The 21790-nt window shown below is 50.1% G+C and overlaps 1 protein-coding gene across 3 annotated transcripts in view; it reads right to left on the reverse strand.

Annotated features, from left to right (window-relative positions):
• The window catches only part of SLC39A11 (solute carrier family 39 member 11), a 357393-nt gene that overhangs the window by 64906 nt on the left and 270697 nt on the right, over positions 1 to 21790 (reverse strand). For all 3 annotated transcript variants that reach the window (XM_053569888.1, XM_053569889.1, XM_053569887.1), the window contains one exon: positions 4771 to 4840. In XM_053569888.1, the coding sequence (XP_053425863.1) occupies positions 4771 to 4840 (70 nt within the window). The remainder of the gene's footprint in view (positions 1 to 4770; positions 4841 to 21790) is intronic.

Below are 21790 nucleotides of genomic sequence, written 5' to 3' on the forward strand. Positions count from 1 at the left end.
GACTCCCATCGGGTTACGGGGACATCTCGCCTCTTCTTCATAGCTGCCGAAACACACAGCAGTGGGGGATTTGTCCACATTTGGTTCAACTGCTGAATTCTGCACACTGGTCCACCTGCCCGTCTCCGTCCTCCACCAGATTATTTCGTCTTAGCCTGATTACTGTTTAAATCGCCTCTGGGGGTTTCACGCCTGTGTCAGAGCCTCTGTAGTTGCCAACCTCTCCCTGAGTAATGCACTTGCTCTTTAGCCGCCTCAAATGAATCCTTCCCCAGAGCACCTGTGAATTCTACCTCAGCCAAGTCTGTTTATCCGCTGGCCTTGAAACCGCCTTGGGGCCAACCACGGCATTTGCTCAACAGCACGACTTGCCCTTTCTGTCCCAGCTCCTGATGAAATACAGCCCCCTCGTGCCCTCGAGATGAGCCCATCTTCCCCTGGTTCTTAGATAGTCTGGTTTGGATCCAGCCCCTGGAGCTTAGATGGTGTTAATCTTAATGCTGCCTATAGGCTTAATTTCCCACTAACAAATTATTAGGGCTATCTTTTCTGCTATTGATTTTCAATTATGTCACGTTGAGGTCAGACAATGTGGTCTGAATGGTATCGATCCCGGGGTATTTACTCTGACTTTCTCTGTGGCACAACATTCTAATCAATTTTTGGAAATGGGCACATAAAGGTTTGAAAAGAGTGTAAGTTGCTTAATTCCTCGGTTTGGGCTCTCTCCAACATCCCAGAGAGAGGGCAAGCTCCACGTGCAAGTTATTGACCAATGGGTGAAGTTTTAGAGCAGTGGTTCTCAACCTGTGGATCAAGACCCCTTTCTAATAATGAAAATACATCCTGCAAATCAGATATTTACATTACAATTCGTAACAGTATCAAAATTACAGTTATGAAGTAGAAACAAAAATAATTTTATGGTTGGGGGTCACCACAACATGAGGAACTGTACTAAAGGGTCGCGGCATTAGGAAGTCTGAGAACCACTGTTTTAGAGCCTCTTTCACAGACAGGTAATGTGTACGATCCCCGGCCTTCAGGATGGGGCTGTTCTGGTTCCCTGACATCGGTGGGGAAGGCCATGTCTCCGTCCACTCCATGGGCATGAAAGTCCAACTCTCAGTCCTTGGACCTCTGTCAGGATCTGAAACGACTCACCACCCTGTCTTCGCTTCTTCCTCTTATTTCTAGAACCTAACATTTCCTTCTCCTTCTAAGTCTTTGGCCATTCCCTAAGTTTGTGGCGGGACATCAGGTCTGCTGAGTTCACCGTGTCCCTGGAAGTACTTGTGACAAATAACAAGTTATGCCACTCAAATTGTGTTCTCTGCAGGGACTCTGCAACGCAGAGCACATGGTAATGCTCACTAAAGAGTGAAGGCAGGAATGAGTGATGGAGATCAAGACCCTCAGAAGACAGGGGAGCGCCTGCAGCCTCCGAAGAGACACCTCCAGAAAGGGCCGGGGCCGGGAGATTCCGAGCAGGCAGGGAGCAAGTGCACAATCCCTCTGCTGGGCGCTCTAAGCCACAGTGGTCCCAGCCTCGCGCTGCCATGGTCAGTCCTGGAGACAACAGGATTTCACCAGCCGCTCACCTCACAGAGCTGCCTGCTCACTTTCTAATTCTATTGTGATCATCTTACAGTGTGACTGCCTTCTCCCTTCCCTCCTGGAAGAGGAGCCTGAGGATGAGAGTGGGTGCACTCAATGCCAATTCCTTGAGCAAAAGTTTCACCTCCCAAAGTTTCGTCCTAGAATAAGATGGTGATCTCAGGCAAGATACCGTCTCGGCACGTGGACACCCTTGCAAGCCCTCGCCCGGTTTCTGCAGGGCCCTAACTCTCTGGACCTGACACACAAGCACAGACACTGGCTCAGAAGCCCCAGCACGATGGGACTTTTCCTCCTCGGGTTGACAGGTCCCACGCTGGCCACAGCCCATCTCTGGCTGAGCTTCCCACAGCGTGCAGAGTTGCAGGCTCCGCTAGTCCTGCCTGCAACGCACCAAGTACCTTTCCCTCTCAGGTGCCTGGGCAGAACGTTCTCACTTCCACTACCGCCCAGGGATGTCCAACCTGCACCCCGTGGGCCACACATAGATTATATGAGAACGGCTTTGCTTATCCTCAGTGGTGGATAGTGTGAAAATTCCCCCCAGATCTTTTGTTTGCTCATCAGCTTTTGTTAGTGTTTCTGTATGTAATGTGTGGCCCCAGGCAACTCTTCTTTTTCCAGTGTGTAGCAGAAAAAAAAAAAAAAAAAAAAGGTTGGACTCCTCTGTGTCTAGTCCTCCTGTGAATACCTTTCTGCAGCGTGAGCTAAGGCAGAGAAAGCGGGCAAGCCTTGCTTGGGAGCTATTCTACATTTCACCACCCCAGACTAAGATTATAGGCATTTGGCAAGGAAGACCCAAATCCTGAACTACATGTGGATTGCTAAGAGGGGGCTTGGGTTGAGAGGGTCCACCTGAGGGAGAATGTCCCTTCCCTCTTCCCCTCTCTGCAGGGTAACACTGGAGAAACCCCTCACTCCCCAACATTCTTCAGATACAGTGGTGATGGCAGCAGAGCTCCATCAACTCTGTGATACCAGTGGGTGGGGCTCAGGGGCATAACAAGCCCCCAGTGACACTTGCATAGGAGAGGGTCCTGTGAGGCTGCAAACATGGAGACCTCCTGCCCCAATCCAATCCTAGCTAGAGGATCCTATTAAGGGCGCATATAACTCAGAGACACTCTGCTTGGGCAAGGGAAGGGAGGAGCTGGGTTGGAAGTATTTTTGCTCCATTTTCTTTGGAGATATTTATAAAGACTGGCAGAAAGTGCAGGTGACAGAATAGAGGGACATTGGAGTTGACATCGTGACATCATGGGGGATGTAGTGCCACCAGACAGAGAGCCTGGCCTGTGAGTACAATCCCTGGAACACAGTTGTCACTTGCTGGGCACAGACCTCCTGCAAGGCTTGGTCTCCCCTGCTCTGGGAAGACCTGGCCTTTGAATGTTTATAAGGTCAGCCCCTCTGGGCTCCTGGGCGACTCTGAAGATGTTCACGGTCTAATGAAGTCAGGATTAAAATGGATGGGCCAAGGGACAAAGAGCCACACGTCCCCAGCCCCGGACCTCAGGGCATTGTAACTCATAATTAGCCCGTGTTTTTGGTGACATTTCTTACAATCTAGAGGTCCTGCTGGAGAGAGAGTGAGCTTCAGAGACAGAGATAAGAAGAGCAGGATGAATTCTGCTCTAACGTGCCAACCCACACTCAGGTTCTGGGCTTCATGGAATAAACACCTCTCTCAATGTGGAGTCTTAGAATTCCCCGACTGCGAATGGCTGTGTTTAGCACACAGGGGCTCCACTTCAGCTGGGGAAACAGATGCGAGGAGGTGACCCTAACACAGTCCTCATGGGGCATAAAGAGGCCCCATGGCAGTTCAGTAACTGGGAAAAGATGGAAAAGGGGTTCCATGAGAAATTAGTTTCTGACAATCACGGTCCATGGACACAGGCTGATCACCAAAGGACAGTGGGCCAGTTCCTTGGGGCTATGGGGGAGAATATTTTGGGAATGCAGCAGTCTGAAGGCAGTGGAAGGAGCTAGATGTGGGGGTGACAAACCAGTGGTCTTGGAGCCATCTGACCTGAATTATGTTTTTAAAGAATTGTAAACTCAAGCACCTTTGCACCCGCTACATAATGTTCACCTCAGTCCTCACATTCCCAACTGTCCTCACCCGGTTGTCTCCACTCAGTTTTTTATTCTGTCCTTTTTAAGCAGGGAGGTTGTTTTTAATCCTCAGCCCTTAGTCTCCTGAAGGCACTGGAGTCTGCTGCCCTTGGGCAGAAGGCTACAGCCTAGAGGCTACAGTATTTCCTGCAGACCACGAAGAGCATGCCTCTACGTCGTCTAAAGGACCCCACGTGCTCCCAGGCTGAGACCTTATCCAGGCCCTCCTTACAGAAGCAGGAGGGAGGAAGAATTTACAAGGCCTAGAGATTGTCTATGGAAGGTGAGGAGCTAAGCGGCGTCAAGGGTGACAATGGGTTTGGCTTGGACGACTGAGCGTGCTGGTGGCAGAGAACTCTGAAGGCGGGGCAGCCTGCACAGGACAACAGATGGGGATGCAGGCTCGAGTCTGGAAACGCAGAGTGAGGGGAGCCCCTGGGTCATCAAGGTGGAGACGCCCAGGAGGGAGCCAGCCCTGCAGGAGTAGGAGGAAAGTCCAGGCCTGAGATGGAGATGGACGTCCCAGCAAATCGACGGATAATAAAGTCATAGGAACGGGGAAGGGGCCCGGGAGGGTGCAATAAGGGGGAAGAAAGGATGGGCTAGACAGAGATCCCTGGGAACACCAGCACGTGAGAAAGGGCTGTGGGCGAGAAGACCACCACCAGGAGCCTTCTCAGAGCAAGCGGACAGAGAGGGGACACCAGGAGGGCCCCGTGGGAAGGAAGAGCACTGACGGCTGTCCTCATCACACTTCATTTGTCGGTAGCCTTTATACATTGAAAGTGCCATCATCTCCGTGTTTGGTGTTCACCACGGCCACCCACTTGCTAGCTGGTCTGACAGCCCTGGTGCACCCCTGCTTCTCAGACTGAGCACCTCTCCCTGGTCTGAACTGTGCCTGACTGCATGGCCCCCTCCATCCCTCATGGCCCCACGGAGCTGGGGTGCCAAACAGTTCCACGCAGACAGCTCCCTCCGCCACACAGCGCCACGGGGCACAGGGCCCCACTCCAGCTCCAGGTGCCGGCTTACCTGGCACTCTCGAAGGTGGCAGATGTTGTCTTTTCTACAGCCCCGAATCCAACTCCAACAGCAAGGCCCTCTGAAACAGACATAAGAAAAAGCCAGAGGAGTCAGGAATAACCTCTCCACAAGGAACATCGCCATCACTGTCACCACGTCAGGGAAGACTGCAGTAGGCTGCTAGTTACAGAAAATTCAACCCACAGGAGCTTAAACCCAGGCAAGGCACCCTAAGACCAGGAGGCAATCAAGCTGCAGCCGCCTGTTTGTGTGGCCCACAAGCTAGGAACGGTTTTTTGTATTTTTTTTAAGTACATAAACATCAGAGAAAGAATATTTCATGAAAACTGTATAAAATTCAAATTTTAGTGTCTGTAAGTAAAGTTTTATTGGCACATGGCCACGCTCACTGGCTGACAAGTTGTTTGTTGCTGGTTCCGTGCTACGTTAGCAGAGCTGAGTGGTTATGAGACTAAATGGCTTGAAAACCGACAATACTTACTGTCTGCCCTTTCCAGAGTTTAATGAGCCCTGACCTAAACACAGAAGGTTTTATTGATTAGCTTGTGCAGCAAGTCCAGAGTTGACATGGGAGCTTAGCGAGGTCACTGCAGACACAGGCATCTGGTTTTTTCTCTTTATCATCCTCACCAGGTCCTCATAGTTACAAAGTGATGGTGCCACCTCCGGGCATTTCACCTACGTCCTCGGTGAGAAGAAAGTAGGATATTGAGCCTTTACATCATTACTCGGGAACGATGCCTCTCCTGGTGGACTTCCCTTCTACTCCCTCGGCCAGAACAGGACCTCAGGCTCAGAGGTCTGGGACTCCCAGGATCAGTTCAGGGCAGTCTCAATCTCTACCAGGGGCTGGGGAAGGCCACCCTGCCTACCCTCTCCCCCTAGATCAAGGGGTCTCTACTATATGCCACCAGAATAAACTGGAGTCTGGGCAGGAGGACCATAGGAGGTATGGCAGAATCACCATCGTCGGCACGCATTTTTGGATAATATTCTTTGAAGGACATCCCGGCTCTCAAAGGAACCATCCTCACTCAAATGGTAGACACCGGTATAGCCTGCACTGATGGCGTGGCCACAGTCAGGCTGGCAATGTGGGATGGACAGACGATTCTGAAATCTTTTCCAGTGGGGCTCGTGAACTTGCCAAGTTCACCAACAGCAACACCCTAGCTAGGATCAGATGTGGAAGGGTCCTGTTGGTCTGCGAGTATCGGATGGAGCGCTAAGGGCCATGAAAGAGAATGGAACTGACCTGGTGGCCACAAACCAAAGGCAGCCAAGCCCAGCATGATCACACTTCCTGACACCTGAAGGGGAGGTCTGCGATTCCCCGATCCAGATCAGAAGGAGATTTGCTACATTGCCAATACTGGTCAGGAGCAAAACCAAAGGCTCTGGGGCCGCAAAGGACAACTTTCTTTTTCTAAATAGAGAAGAAGTCAAAAATCTACTGAGCGACAGGAGCTTGTCTTCTTCTCTCCACGTCCTGTTTCGTTGGAGTGGGCCAAGGACATAGGCATTGTAAGACTGACTCTAGGAGATGCACAGGGACAAGAAGGCTGCTTATAGCTCCCCTATGTTAAGGAGAAAGAGTCACCTGTGGCCCTGTCTGGTTTAACGAGAGATCACTATGGGGTGTGAAGCCCGAAGCCCCTGCAGTGGCAGACATGCTCCTAGTCCCTCACGTTACCCCTGTGCTTGTTCTCCTACAAGGGCCTCACAGGTGGCTGTGGCCTCTAGGCAGCCTGCTAGTTGAGAATTTGGGATTCTGACCCCCCCCCCAATATCATTTCACATTTCTCAGGACAACCAATGCCAGGATACAGAGTCCCAGCACTTTAGAGAGGGAGAAAGCCCCAGAAGTCAGATGGTGTGACTCTGGAGCCACTGCCAGACTCAGAAGCCAGGTGTTGGCCAGGGGGTGCAGGTTTGGGGGGTGCCTTTCCAAAATCAGCCAGCAGCATCCTGGGCCCACTGGTCAGCGCGTGTGGTACACACCATGGCAGGCCGCAGAGACGTCTCCAAATACTTCCCCTGACAAGCTCCGGGGCTCAAGACAGTAGCTGGAGTCACTACGGCCAGACTTTCAAAACTGAGGTTTTAAAATTTTATTTACTTGTTATTTACAGTTGACCCTTGAACAATGCAGGGTCAGGGGTGCCAATTCCCTGTGCAGTTGAAAATCTGCGTACAACTTCTGACCCCTTCCAAAACTTTACTAATAGCCTGTGTTGGCCAGAAGCCTCATGGGTAACAAAGCCGAGTTCCACAGGTTGTGTGCGTTATATGGACTGGACTATAATCACTATACCAGTGATTTTCAACCCATGTACTGCGGCACACTGGTGTGCCCTGAGAGGACATCTTGGGTGGGCTGCAAAAATTTTTAAAGACCATTAATTAAATTATTTTCAAAAGGAGTTTAAAGCACAGTGTAAGTACACTCTGTGTTTTTTGTTTGTTTTCTACTTTTTCTTTTTAATCAACATAATTTGTGTCATGGAAGTTTAACTATAGGCTCAAGTATGCCGTGACAGGAGAAGGGTTGGAAACGCTGCTGTATACTGTATTCTTAGAATAAAGTAAGCTGGAGAATATAAACTGTTACTAAGAACATCGTAAGGAAGAGAAAACCCATTTGCAGCCCTCTATTTACTGAAACAGGTTTGTCCAATGCGTCTGACACCATCAACAAGGTCACCTGGAGAAAGAGCATCCTACGGGAGGCTGCGATGGATGTGTCCAAGAGTTCTAGACTTTCCAGGTAGGAGGCAGCTTCCCTGCCTCTCAGGAGCCACCACGGTCATGAAAATGTGAAGTCAGAGAATGCCTGAGCCTCTGCTACTGGCCAGTCCCCTGCCTTGGAGGAATCCAATGTTTACAAACCTGCTTATTCACAACTTTGTTTTGCACCAATGCTGCTGAGACCACAACTCACACCTATCAATAACAGTGGCACTTTGGGACACGGATCTTCACCAGGGACCCCTGGCCCACTTAGTGAGAGGTGTCAAAGGCTGGGGAAAGACTTAGGGATATTTTGTGACACCAGAAGGGCATAGCTTTCCCTTTTAAAAATTCACTCTTTTAAAGCATAAACAACAGCTGGTTGGCTCTTTTGTTAGAAATTGTCCTGTCATTAGTCATTTTAGCGTGGGTAACAGGGCAGCTCAGCGCAGTCAGACCTCTGCTAACCAGCCAACTAACTCCTTTGGGCTGTCCAGCATGCAGACAGCGCTCTCTGATGTGCACACGCTCACAGCTGCTCTGGGAGGCTGCGGAAGGGAGTTCCCCATAAGGGGACAGATGGGGAAAAGGGCCAGCTGGTTAGAGGTGACCCAGCTCGGGAGGGGAAGCGCTGGGCCTTGAGCCTCAGTCCCCTGTCCTGTTCCCCTCCCCCAAGTGTCCTTTGCTGCCTGACCTGGGCTTGTGGCTTTGTCTCCTAGCTGTGGCCACATGGGTAGCAAGTGCAGCCATCTGAGTCCCTGTGCCCTTAAGATATATGGTGCAACGTGACTGACTATATGGTGCCCCTGCCTGGTCCATAGCAAGGGACCTGTTCACAAAGGAGCACTGCACAATGGTCTGCAAACAGGGAGTCCTTCCTTTCTGCTCCCATGTGGCCCTGAGACACGGAACCACATCTCCCCGAGGAGGCACCAACCCAGTTTCCTCCTGGATTTTGAAAGGAAGGTGGGAAGAAGAGGTCTTGGGGGAAGAAGGTGTATTTGTTACAGTGCCTGAAGGCAGCGGTGACACCTGAGAGCTGAGGTTGTGAGAAGCCAAGACAATTACACGCAGAATAAGAGCACAAGTAAGAGAACTCAGGAAGGCCCTGGAGAGCAGCAGACGGTGCCAGAACCCCACTGGCTGAACGGAAAGGAGGCAAAATGCCCCCTGGAGTTCACTCCGGGGTGTCCCACAAGTTCAAGCAGGGAGGTGATTTTTTTTTTATTTTATTAAATCATAGCTGTGTACATTAATGTGATCATAGGGCACCATACACTAGTTTCATAGACCGTTTGACACATTTTCATCACACTGGTTAACATAGCCTTCCTGGCATTTTCTTAGTTATTCTGCTAAGACATTTACATTCTACATTTACTAAGTTTCACATATACCCTTGTAAGATGCACCGCAGATGTAATCCCACCAATCCCCCTCCCTCCCCTCCCTTTCCCCCTTCCTCTTATTCTTAGGTTGTAACTGGGTTATAGCTTTCATGTGAAAGCCATAAATTAGTTTCATAGTAGGGCTGAGTACATTGGATACTTTTCCTTCCATTCTTGGGATACTTTACTAAGAAGAAAATGTGAGACGCCAAAGGGACTGGATAGCTGAGTAAGCTGCTGCCCTGGAAGCAGGCGCAGACAGAGGGATGGTAACTGCTGGGCATGGACTGTGGGGTGCGGCTCAAGGCGGGAGGCACAGTCTGGAGGACAAGCATGAGTGCCGGGGCTCTCAGGCAGGAGACGGGTGTGCCCACCCCCTCCGTCTCTGTTATGCAAAAACGAAGAAAGAGGGCAGGGGCTTCTGTGGAGGCAGCCCCGCTTTGCTCGCAGGACAGCTGTGTTGAAGAGGTTTCTCACGGCTGACAGGCTGCCGTGGGGAGCTGCCCCAGCTGCGGTGGGGTGTTCAGCAGCATCCCTGGCCTCTACCCTCCAGACGCCACCAGCACCCCTGTCCCAGCAGTGAGAATTAAAGATGTTTCCAGAAATTACCCATGTTCCTGGAGGTGGGGGAGCCGCCAGCCTTGCACACGGCAGGTGCTCCACCAATGTTACTTGTCCTCATTGTCACCCAGAGAAGGACATTTACAAGACATTCCAAACTATTCTGGAATACTCTTTGGAGCTTAAGCAGGTGGTAGAAAAGGGTAGAAGAGTATATAGTTGAAAACAAGTATTTCCTCCTTCCGCTGAGGGCTAGTCGGCCCTTAGGCATGGTTTACAGGTCTTTTCCCCAGGGGACTCCAAAGCACCGACATCTGTGTAATCCTGCCTCTGCCCAGTTCTGTTTTGTCTGTCCGGGCTGATAAGGGAATGCCATTGACGGGGCCAGTGACTCAGAGTTAACATTATTTTCTTTATTTTTCTTCCCCCTCCCCGTTTTCAACAATCAACAACCTTGAGGTGCAACACAACAGGAATTTATTGCTCACAGTTCTGGAGGCTGGGAAGTCTGAGACCGGGGAGGCGGCAGATTCAGGGGAGTGTCAGCTTCCTGGCTTACGGGCGGGGACTTCTTGCCAGCTCCTCATATGGTGGTAAGGGCAAGGGATCTTCTCCTGGGGCCTCTTGTATAAGGGCACTGATTGCCGTTCATGAGGGCTCTGTTCTCATGGCCTTATCACCTCCCCTGATACATTTCAGCACGTGAATTTTTGAGGGACCCAGACATTCAGGCATCAGCCCCTGATATTCATGAGTGCTGGTCCCGAGTGGATGGGAGGGAATACCTGCAAAGGGGAGATTGAGAAGTGTGGTCACCTCGGCTCAGCCATACCCCCTGCTGGGGCAGAATCAGCTCACTCAGAGCTGCTGTGGGGACATCTGTCCTGCTCTTCCCCAGAGTGATGCTCCTTGGGATGAAGGCCCAACCGTCAAGTAATCTCAGCAGGAGTGGGCCCTCTAAAGAGAACATGGGTGCCCTGAGGTGGTCAGACCAGGGCTGAAGACCCGGGGGCTCTCACGTCCCTTATTCTGGCCCCAACACAGACCTCACTGCAGCTCACAAAAGCATTTCTCTTGGGGATTTCTCCGAGGCTCACAGCTAACTGAGCGTAGCCCTGCCCCTGAATGCTGCTAGGAAGCCACATTCTCTGTCCTGCACTTGCACAGCTGATTCTTTGTGCCTTAGGGAAGTTAGGAAGTCACTCAACCTCCTGTCCACGCCATTCAGCATCCAGCCGGCCTCAGGCTTAAGCATCCGCAGTATCAATTCTAGACCTTATAGCCAAAAGAAGTCTAGAAAATATCAACGCAAAGGCCATCCAGGAAATGAGGGGCCATGCTATGACTTATCTTCCTTCATTAAAGTTGAGGCAGCAGGTAACATCCTGCAGAGACTAAAAACATAGGCAACACAGCCACCACCACCACCACTGCCATCACAAGCAACAAGGGTGGAGAAATGACGTGAATCAGGAGGGCTGAGTCATTTCCATCCCCACGAGGACAGAGGCAGAGAGAAAGGGCTTAAACTGCAGCCAGGGGGAGTTAGGCAAGGGAAGAGGAATTATCTAAGGGAGGAGGACTTTCATTAAATTGCTGTAGGAGCACCAAGGGTACCCTTCTCCAGGTGACCCATGGTCTTCACAGCTGGGGAGCTGCTCCCAAGTCAGGGATGAGGAGAGATGGTGGGTTGAGAAGGATGGAGGTCCCTTCTAGCCAGGCAATGCTCCAACATTAATTATGGGCTTAGTTCTAGGAGCAAGTCTGAATATCTATTGTACGTCCCCTCGTCCTGACAAGCTCTCATTAAAAGACAGGAGAGTGACCATGTCAGCATGTCTATTGCCAGAGGGGACTGGAGGGGCCGCGAGGACAGGAGCCACACACAACCCCAGCTGCGTCAGGAGCCTCCAAGGGTGCTGGATGTGATCAGCTTTGATGGCTTGTCTGTCCCAGCCTGGCTGGGAACTGTCACTAAGCTGGGGTGGGGGTGTGGGGAGGGACAATGTCACGAAACACTACGGTCTGGTTTCTAAAACATAAAACCTTGTGTTAGGCTACCGGGAGAGTCTGTGATCAGGGCAGGGCTGCTGTTTCCTTCTCTGCCCCTGCAGCTCAGCTGAGCCTTCCAGGAGACAGTCAGGCTGGCCATGTGACTTTGCCTGGCCTTTCTTCGGCCACAGATGTCTAGCGGGAAGCAAAACCAGGAGTGTGGGAGCTCTGATCATATTACATCTTTATTAAACAAAATGTTGGTAGCATAAACCAGGTACTGCCAAGGAATCCCTATGGAGTCTGATGAAGGCCACGTAAAAGGCGGGTGGAAACTGACTGACTTTGAGTTATTTTCTTGAAAAAGTAGTCCGATGCCTTTTTCTAGTGTGGGTTACTAACCCTGCAGTTGGGATAGGAGAATGTAAGCGTTGGAGAAGTTGAAAGAGAGAACTATTACAGAAAAAGGAGACTCTAATTCAAATTCTTATCAATACTTAGAATTTATTAAGAGATGTTCATGACTAAAGATACTCTAAAATGAATTTCCCTGTAATGAAAATAACCACCTCCTAATTAATGTTGGCAAGTATGCTTTTTGGGTATATTCTGTTGTCTTAAGTGGGAATCCCTTCACATGGTGACAGCCCCAGAAAAAGCTGTTCTCCAGTCTCTGCTGCTTACTTAGAAATGTGCACAATTCCATCAGACCTCAGAGAAGGGAGAATTGCCTTCTTTTTATGAATTAGGACAGATAGAGCCACATCTTTAAACAACGGACAAAGGATGTTGGTGACCACCAGCATACCAGAGTCAATTCCAGCTTGTTTTAGTTCTCAACAACCAAAGATCAGATCTTTGCGTTCCCTAACAATGGGGGAAAAAGCCTTCACTGATACAGAAAATGCTGAGCTATTCATAGAACAAGCTCTTGCTACGGCCAGACTCACGCCTCTAGCCAACTTGCCCTTTACTTTGTGCTACTGTTGCCCACACCTGGGTTTGCCTTGCAGGCCCAGGGACAGACCAGGTGTGGCAGAGGAGCTAGAAAGGGTGCTGAGGGTCTGCTCTCATAGTCTCTGGGTGTCAAGTGCAGCCCAGGCAATTGTTAGTTTTAAGCCTTGTGGATTAATCAGAAGCAAACAGACAAGGACCCAGGAGGGCACCTGCTGTCAGGAGGGAGAACATCTTGGAAGTCACAGAAATTCCCTCCACTTCAGCCAGCAAGTTGTTACCTTGAGGTCCTGATGCCTTTTGGGTGTTGAGGGCTGTCATCCGTTGTTCCTAAAGACTCTGTCCCGGGCGGCGCCTGTGGCTCATGGGTAAGGCGCCGGCCCCACATACCGAGGGTGGCAGGTTCAAACCCGGCCCCGGCTGAACTGCAACCAAAAAATAGCTGGGCATGGTGGCGGGCTCCTGTCGTCCCAGCTACTCGGGAGGCTGAGGCAAGAGAATCGCTTAAGCCCAGGAGTTGGAAGTTGCTGTGAGCTGTGTGATGCCATGGCACTCTACCCGAAGGGCATCAAGTGACACCCTGTCTCTACGAAAAAAAAAAAAAAAAAAAGACTCTGTCCCACCAGTGAAGTCCTGGGAGTTGGAAGGGACCACAAAATTCCTTGACTTTGGAGTCAGAGCCAGACTAATTACTCGGCCACTGGGATTCCCCTCTCCACTCCCAAAGGCCATGGTAGGCAGGCAGGGACATTTTCCATTGCTGGACTGACAAATCCACGGTACATAAGTGGACAGGGATAAGTTCTGAGGAATCTTGTGAATCAGCAAAAACTTCCTTTGCAGGGTTCGAGAAGCACTGAAAACCTAAGGAGCTCTATAAACATGAGTTGGCAGGACAATGGGAGACACCACGCAATGAGTCATGCCGTCAGGATGGGGTTGTGTTTCCCAAGCCCATCTAGTGAGAAAGGGCCACAGGCAGCAGAGGGCTGTCTTCCTGGTCTACCTGTGAAGCTGGGGCTGCAGATGGGGTCTTTGGTGAGTGCTGTCCCCATGCTAGTCACTCACTGGGGGAGCCCCCAGCCCCTTTGGTGATAGGGATCTCTGCCTCATTTCAGGACAAAACTGCCTCTTAGGTAGATAGAGTTCCAGGAGGACAGGGGGAAGCATGGCTAAAAGCACCCCTGGGACTCTATGCCCATTTCAGAGATTCATCAAATGCTAGAAGGAATCTAGTTACAAAGGATTTCAGCCAGATGGCCTCCCAGCTGGGAACGCCTGCGTCTGGGAGCACACGCACACAAACTCCATCAGCCCTGCATCTCACCCGGCTCGTGTAAAGGCAAACACAAGGACACTGGGACTCTGGGGGCAGGCCACAGCCAGGTGAGCAGAGGGATTGGGTGCCCCCCACAGCAGGCTGGTGCCATCCATTCTGTGCTCCCGGGAACCATCCTGTCCCTTGGGAGGTAAATGGCAGCTGATTCCTGCTGGTCTTCCCCGACTTCACAGGATGGGCTGCTGAGGTTCTGGTCCCAGATGTCCCAGGTAGGGGGGACTGCCTTGTCAAAGGGAAGGTGGCCTGGGGCCAGATGCCTTGGAATCACACCCACACCACCTGCTGGTGCCACCTGGCCTCACGGTCCTGCACAGGCATACAAGCAACTCCTGGGCGTGCATGGATGCAGGCGGCTTTGGAGGAGGAGGGCGGGGACTTGTCCATGTGTTTGTAATGCCTATGTTCTGTAGGCCTCAAGAAACCGGGAGGAAAGGATTTTTTTAAACCCTCTTGGAAGACTTTTGAATAAAATTAGATTCTGGCAGTTCTTTCAGGATGATAAATAATCTAAGATACAGTTTCATTTATCACTCCCTGTGTTTGGCTCCCACCAAAGTATTTCTAAAAAATGAGGTAAGAAAAAGATTCCACTCGCTGTTCTGTGTCGCTATACCCAGAGCAGCCATGACCCCACAGCATATGCATTTAAGTGGGGGGAACACTTTTCCTACGAGCAGCAGTGTGTCATAAAAAGGTTAAGAAAGGCAAAAACTAACTGCCTGCCTGCCTCGTCCCCGTTCAGCAAGTGCCAGGCCAGCTCCTGAGGGTGGACTCCATGCGGCCATGGCCTTGTGGTCCAGTGTGAGAAACTGGCCTAACAGCATTAACTTAACCAGAAGGTTTAAGAAGGGAATTGACAAGGCAAAAAAGTATGAAGATGGTTTTTGGTATATTGAGTTGAAAGTGGATGACATTTATGGAGATGGTCTCTGGGCAGGTCCAAATTTGCAATTAGACAGGAAGAGAGATCTGCATTCGGAAGCCTTCTGCATCCTGGCTCACATTTATCAAGGGTGTAGGCACCATTCTGGTTCTTTATGTGGGTTATTTAATTCAGCCCTTTCAACTACCCTAGGAGAGGGATGCCACCGTGAGCCCTGGAGAGATGGGAAACTGGTCCCCACAGTCCCGAGTGCTCTGTCCCACTTTCCCGCGCACCCTCCTGAGATTTCTTCTGCTCGAATCCTTGTTAGCACAGCTTCTGCCTCTGTCGCTATTATCTCCATCCACTGGAACACTGCTTTCCAGTTTTACTTTTCCTAAGACTTTAGGCACATAAAAACATTTCATTTTAGAATGTCATTTTGGAACTTAAAAAAAAAAAAAGTTACTTTAAATTCTACTACCTACTACTTCTCAACTACAGCAACATAATGACACATGGCAGAAAAAAAACATTAAAAACACCCAAAAAGCTTAAAGCAACACCGTTCTCTGTCTATACCCCCCATATCCGTAGTTCGATTCCTAAGCGGTAACAATTATTTTAACGGTTTCTGACTTTTATCCTCTGATACCACCGTAACTTTGACACACGCACGCATTTGTTACTTCATTTACCGCGGTGTCGATTTAGATCGTTTGCTGACAACACCACTGCTTCTTGCTCATCAGCCTCATGTTGAGCTGTGAATGTCAAGAGCACAGTCCACTTCCTACCCCTGCCTCTGTTCCACCTTAATTCTGTCAAAGTCACAGCGCTCGAGGCTCTCCTGCAGGTGCAGGTTATCTACGCTTTCTTCTCACATCAATTCAGGAAAACTAAATTCAAACAAAAAGTGAATTTACAATATTGGGGCGCTAACGCAGCATTCTTTATATAACGGGGTTGCTACATGAAGGAAAGGAAAAAATGGTCCCAAGGCTTCAAACTCATCTTGAAGAAAATGGTTTCAAGAGTCACAGCCCAGTGGGTTCTTCCTTGATACGTTTCGGCATTCCTCTCATCTTCCGGGTCCCAATTTCCTCCCTCCCTCCGTTCTCCTTTCCTTGTGGTTAGTACCCACAACATGTAACTGGGAGCCTCTTCGCCATTTTTAAGGGTACAGCTCGATGGCTTTAAGCACACTGACGCTGTTGAGCAGCCATCACCACCATCCACCTCCAGAACTCTTTTCATCTTCCAAAACTCAAACTCTGCACCCATTAAAGACTCATTCCCCATTTTTCCCTCCCCCCCGGCCCCTGGCAACCGCCATTCGACTTTCCACCTCTGTGAGTCTGAGCCCTCCAGGTGCCTCCTGCAGGAGGAAGTGCATGGTATTTGTCACACTTTCTTACATCCTGTTACTCCTTCCCCGTGTTCCTTCTTCATTCTGTCAGAGGGCCTCTTCACGCACATGTGATGGGCGGCTGATAAACTCCCAAATCCTTACATAGATGAGAAAAAAAATCTGACTTTCCTCTGTGACTTGATAGTTTGACTTAATGTAAAACTCTGTGCCCAGATTCTCTCTCTGGGATTTAATTCTTATTAAATCTGGCAGGTGTTGCCCCATCACCGTAGCATCCAGTGTTGCTGCTGAGCAGTTTGATACTAATTCCATTCTCATGTCCTTGTAGCTAAGCCGATTTCTCCTTCCGGAAGCTCATAAAATTTTTCGTATTTGTCTTTGAGGTTTGAATGTCACCAACATGCTCCCTGTGGGGTCTCTTCTCTCTTCCTACTGTCCAGCCGTAGGTGGACCCGTCCAACCTACAAGGTTGTGTTTTCCTCCTGCTTAGGAAAAGCCCCTGCCGGCCTGTACTCACATGGGCGTCCGTGACTTTGTGTCTGTGCACCAAAGGATTATTTTCCACTTAACATTCCAGATAACCAGCTTGGTCTTGCATCCTGATGAGCCCAAACATTTAACTTAAGAAAAAAAAAAATTGGAAGTACAGGATTTCCAAAACTCTTATTTTCTGATTATTCCTTTTATATCATGGCTAGTTCTTGCTTTACGAGCACAATAAATGCCTCTTGAATATCCAGCTGAACATACTAATTAGAATTTTTATAATCTGCTCTTCAGTCTCCGGGTTATCTGTTTTTTCCCAGGGTAGGTTGTCCTATTCATTTTGGTCCTTTATTTCCATTCTCTGGGTTTCCCTCAGGGGTCTGGTAAGCCACTGCCCTTGGAGTACAGTCCTGGTTGTAGGACGCGGTTTACGAGGTAGCTCAAAAGGACGTCTTTGGAGTGATACAAGTCTGTGTCCCTAATAGGCCTGTCTGACAACTCTGAAATTTCATTTCAAAAGGTTACAGCTTCACCCTGGCAGTAGGGTTACAGAGGATGAGGGAGGATCCAAAAAGAGAAGATGTGAGAACAATTAAGTCAGGTGCCGCCCGTTTTTAGAGTACAGCACTACAGTGCCGAAATGATTAGATAGTGCTGCTCTGCACAAGGTAACTTTCTAGGGAGGAACACAGGAGGGACGGGCAGCAGCCAAGGTGACACACACCAGGGGCAAGAGGCAGGAGGCACAGAGCTGCCCTCAGGACAGACCAGCTCATGCACCACGGGGCAAAGCCATGAGTGAGCAAAGGGGAGCATGTGCAGGGGTGAGCTCACACACAGGGGTGCAGCAATGGCGGGAGTAAAAGGGAGTGTGAGGTGTGGGTGTGCATGCACACACCCAAATTCACACACACACACAGACGGGGACAGACTGGGAAGGCAGCCTTCTAAATACTCAGAAACTATCTTCTAACTCACTCATTCAATGCTAATACTAAGACCTTCCTACCTCCAAGCCTCCCCCCCCCTTTTTTTTAAATTAAATCATAGCTGTGTACATAATGCAATCATGGGGTAAAATATTTCAAATTTTATATACAATTTGAAATATTTTCACAGAACTGGTTAACACAGCCTTCATGGCATTTTCTTAGTTATTGTTTTGTACACAGAGCGAGCCCTGATGGTGAGGCAGGGCCAGTCTGTCAGCGGGACACTCTCATTACTGGTCTCTGACTGGGAATGTCAAGTGCAGACCACACAGGAACCAGGCACTGAGGGAGCGGAGAGGGCTGGTGAGAGGGTTGGTTTCACAGCTGCTGGAGACACAGATGAGAATGGAGGAAAGGCCCAAAGGCCCGGGAATTTGTGAAGGGGCTGGCGGAAGAGGGGTCTGGGGAGTACTATTTAACAGGCACAGAGTTTCAGATTTACATGATGAAAAGAATCCCAGGGATGGATGGTGGTGACGGTTGTGCAACACCGCGAATGTGTTTATGTGCATTTTGCCACCATGAAACAAAATTAGGAGAAAAACAAACTAAAACAAAGGTTAAGATTTAAACATGGTTTGAGGCCTGAAGCAGCAGGATAAACTAACTCTCAAGAATGGGTGAGACCTGATTCGAGGCAAGACAAGAATTCCAGGACCTCGATGACACTGAAGATGACAGTGCCCTCCTGTGTTGGGATGATTTTCCTCAGTCCCCACCTCAGACCCCCTCCCAGTCACTCCCTGTGATGGAGAAGGTGGGTGCTAACGCTCCCCCATGCTCACATAGAGGACCCCTGCAGAGTAAGGACGGTCCCAGGCCTGGGAGCTTGGGTCGTGGGACAGATCTTTGTCTCCCAGGGCAGTCAAACCTGCCTTATATCACCAGTAATGGCCAGCATTCTCACCATGGGGCCTTTGGCCACATTCATAACTCTGTTCTCTGTTCTTGTTCCTGCCTACTGGTCCTCCCCTAGTCACTGTCTCCTCGCTCACTCTTCACTTCTCAGTCTGGGAGCCCCCTTCTCCAGGGGATCCCCTCCTCCATGGAGTCCCCTCCAGCAGGGGGTCCCCTCCTCCAGGGAGCCCCCTCCACCTGGGAGCCCCCTCCTCCAGGGAGCCCCCTCCACCAGGGAACCCCCTCCTCCATGAAGTCCCCTCCAGCAGGGGGTCCCCTCTTCCAGGGAGCCCGCTCCACCAGGGCGTCCCCTCCTCCATGGAATCCCCTCCTCCAGAGAGTCCCCTCCAGCAGGGAGTCTCCTCCACCAGGGAGTCCCCTCCTCCAGGGAGCCCCCTCCTCTAGGGAGTCCCCTCCTCCAGGGAGTCCCCTCCACCAGGGGGCCCCTTCCTCCAGGGAGCCCCCTCCACCTGGGAGCCCCCTCCTCCAGGGAGCCCCCTCCACCAGGGAACCCCCTCCTCCATGAAGTCCCCTCCAGCAGGGGGTCCCCTCCTCCAGGGAGCCCCCTCCTCCAGGGAGCCCCCTCTTCCAGGGAGCCCCCTCCTCCAGGGAGCCCCCTCCTCCATGGACCCTCTCCTCCAGGGAGCCCCCTCCTCCAGGGAGTCCCCTCCTCCAGGGAGCCCCCTCTTCCAGGGAGCCCCCTCCTCCAGGGAGTCCCCTCCTCCAGGGAGCCCCCTCTTCCAGGGAGCCCCCTCCTCCAGGGAGCCCCCTCCTCCAGGGAGCCCCCTCCTCCAGGGAGTCCCCTCCTCCATGGACCCTCTCCTCCAGGGAGCCCCCTCCTCCAGGGAGTCCCCTCCTCCATGGACCCTCTCCTCCAGGGAGATGAACTATGAGAAGGGCTCTGTTGATGGGAAGGGGGCCCAGGACGGACAACATGCAGACTTCACATCATGCGAGACACAGCAGCCCCCACTTGTCCCAGCCACTCTTGGCCAGATTTGTCATTACCTATAGCCAGACCATTCCAAACTTGTACTCACCAAGCGGAACATTTCACTCAGAACTCACATAATCTATGGATGACACCAATAATAAGGTAATCTGGCAGGAATTACAGAAAATAATACAGATACCAGAAAGCAGAGAATGGTTAGACTTCTGGGATGGAGAAAAAAATTATAGACTGTGCAAACAAAAGAAATGTTTAGTAAACCTCCACACATACACACACACACAAAAAAAAAAAAAATCAAGAAGAGGTTATTCAAAGTCTGGCTTGTGAATCTCTAAAACAAGCAACGAAACAGAAGTGGTGGTCAAGCGAAACCAGCATGGGTTTCTTAATAACCATACATTTCAAACTCACTATAAGATTCTTCAGATGGAATGAATTCTAACTAGTAGAGCAGGAGAAGGCCAGGCATTCACAAACATCACGTATCTGGATTTCCATAGGCTTCTGATCCCCATAACGCTGTCTAAAATTTTGGTTCAAAAAGCAGAGTCTTCATGGTTCAGTTAAATGAATTCACAGCTGGCTGAATGACTGCTCAGTGGTGTCAATTAATAAATTTATGCAATCCTGGCAGGAGTATGCCAGGCTGTGGCTGTTGTCCATTCAATATTAATATCAACAACTCCAGAGGGGACATGAAAGGACAAATTGTGAGAGTGCAGACTGAGAACAGAAGTAATGCGTTCAATAGAAACGAGATGTAGAAAACTCTCCAAGGGGGGGAAAAAGAGCTAAAACATTTAGTTCAGAGAAGGCACTGAAGAAAAGTAAAAGTAACATTCTGAATTTAGGTACCAAGAACCAACCAAGAGAAGACAGAAGGGCAGCTCTGGGTTTCAGACACGGAAGTGCTTTCTCGTAACTACAGTCACCTGCGCACAGAGTCCCACATCTGTGAGCCAGGGCTTCTGGCAGCGGAAACATTTGGCAGGGGCAGAAGATAGAGGCTCAGGATGTCTCAGCTGATACCACCACAGAAGTTCAAATACGTGACGTGTCTCCCAACCCTAAGTTTGTAGTAAGTCCAAACTTTCCATTCCTGAGTAGAGGAGAGGTCACCAGCCCTGAGACAGAGGCTCTCTCTGTCACCCGGTCTAGAAAGCCATGGCCTCAGCCTAGCTCACAGTAACCTCAAACTCCTGGGCTTAAGGGATCCTCCCGCCTCAGCCTCCTAAAGGGGATTACAAGCATGGCTAATTTTTCTATTTTTAGTAGAGATGAGGTCTTGTTCTTGCTCAGGTTGGTCTCAAACTCCTGACTTCAAGAGATCCTCCCACTTCGGCCTCCCAGAGTGCTGGGTTTACAGGCGTGAGTCAGCACGCCCAGCCTGAAATGCTGTTTTGGATACACCATTAAGAATTATGTCCAGTAGGTGAAATATTTCAAACAAGCCTGGCCCTGCCTATAAATGCAATCACAAGTCTGGCTTACCAAGAACCTCCTTTGTTTATTTATTTATTATATTTGAGACAGAGTCTCACTATTTCACCTTCAGCAGAGTGCTGTGGTGTCAACAGCTCACAGCAACCCCAAACTCTTGGGCTTAAGCAATTCTCTTGCCTCCGCCTCCCAAGTAGCTGGGACTAGAAGTGCCTGCCACAATGCCCAGCTATTTTTTGTTACAGTTGTCATTGTTGTTTAGCTGGTCCGGGCAGGGTTTGAACCCACCAGCCTCGATGCATATGGCTGGTGCCATAACCTCTGTGCTACGGGCGCTGAGCCAAGAACCTCCTTTAAAACAACTAAATAGAGGTCTAAAATAATACTTCTTAAAGTAAATTCAGGAAGGCGGGGCATCAGTTCTGCCACATGTTAACAAGCATTTCATGAAATTTTTCTGTCGAATACATCTGACATTGAATACATATGTTTATATACACATATTTATATGCATACACACGGCAGTATACTTAAATATGTAAATACATGTACATGTGAGGCTGTGCCCGCATGTGTGTGCAAACAGATGTCTTTAATGGGTGTTTTGTGAAGCTGCCAGAGAAATACAGAGAATAAAAATGTCCAAATGTCTCTGGCCATGGTGTCCTGTTTTATTTGTTTCTTGACAGGTCTTATTTTATATGAGCTCCGTGGAGCATATTTTAGCACCTGCTGTCAGAAAAAACAGCAAGGAAAATAACCTGCTTTCTGCAAGGAGCCAGTCTGATCTGCCCAAGTCTGCTGCTGTCTCCTGTTTACGACTCCGGGCTCTAAGGCAGAGGGGCAGCTTTGGTTTCCATGTGGGATGCTGAGAGATCCCGCAGCCACCGAACAGAGCCAGTCTCTCACCCACGCCACCTACATGTCCCATGTACTAACCACCCTCAGGAGTGCTGAGCAAGGGCGATGACTCAGCATAAACCTCCCCCACCACTGGGAAACCATTTAAGGGCACCTTGACATAGCGGTGGGGCTGACAT

The sequence above is a fragment of the Nycticebus coucang genome, chromosome 18 (genome assembly GCF_027406575.1).
Source record: "Nycticebus coucang isolate mNycCou1 chromosome 18, mNycCou1.pri, whole genome shotgun sequence".
Lineage (NCBI taxonomy): Eukaryota > Metazoa > Chordata > Mammalia > Primates > Lorisidae > Nycticebus > Nycticebus coucang.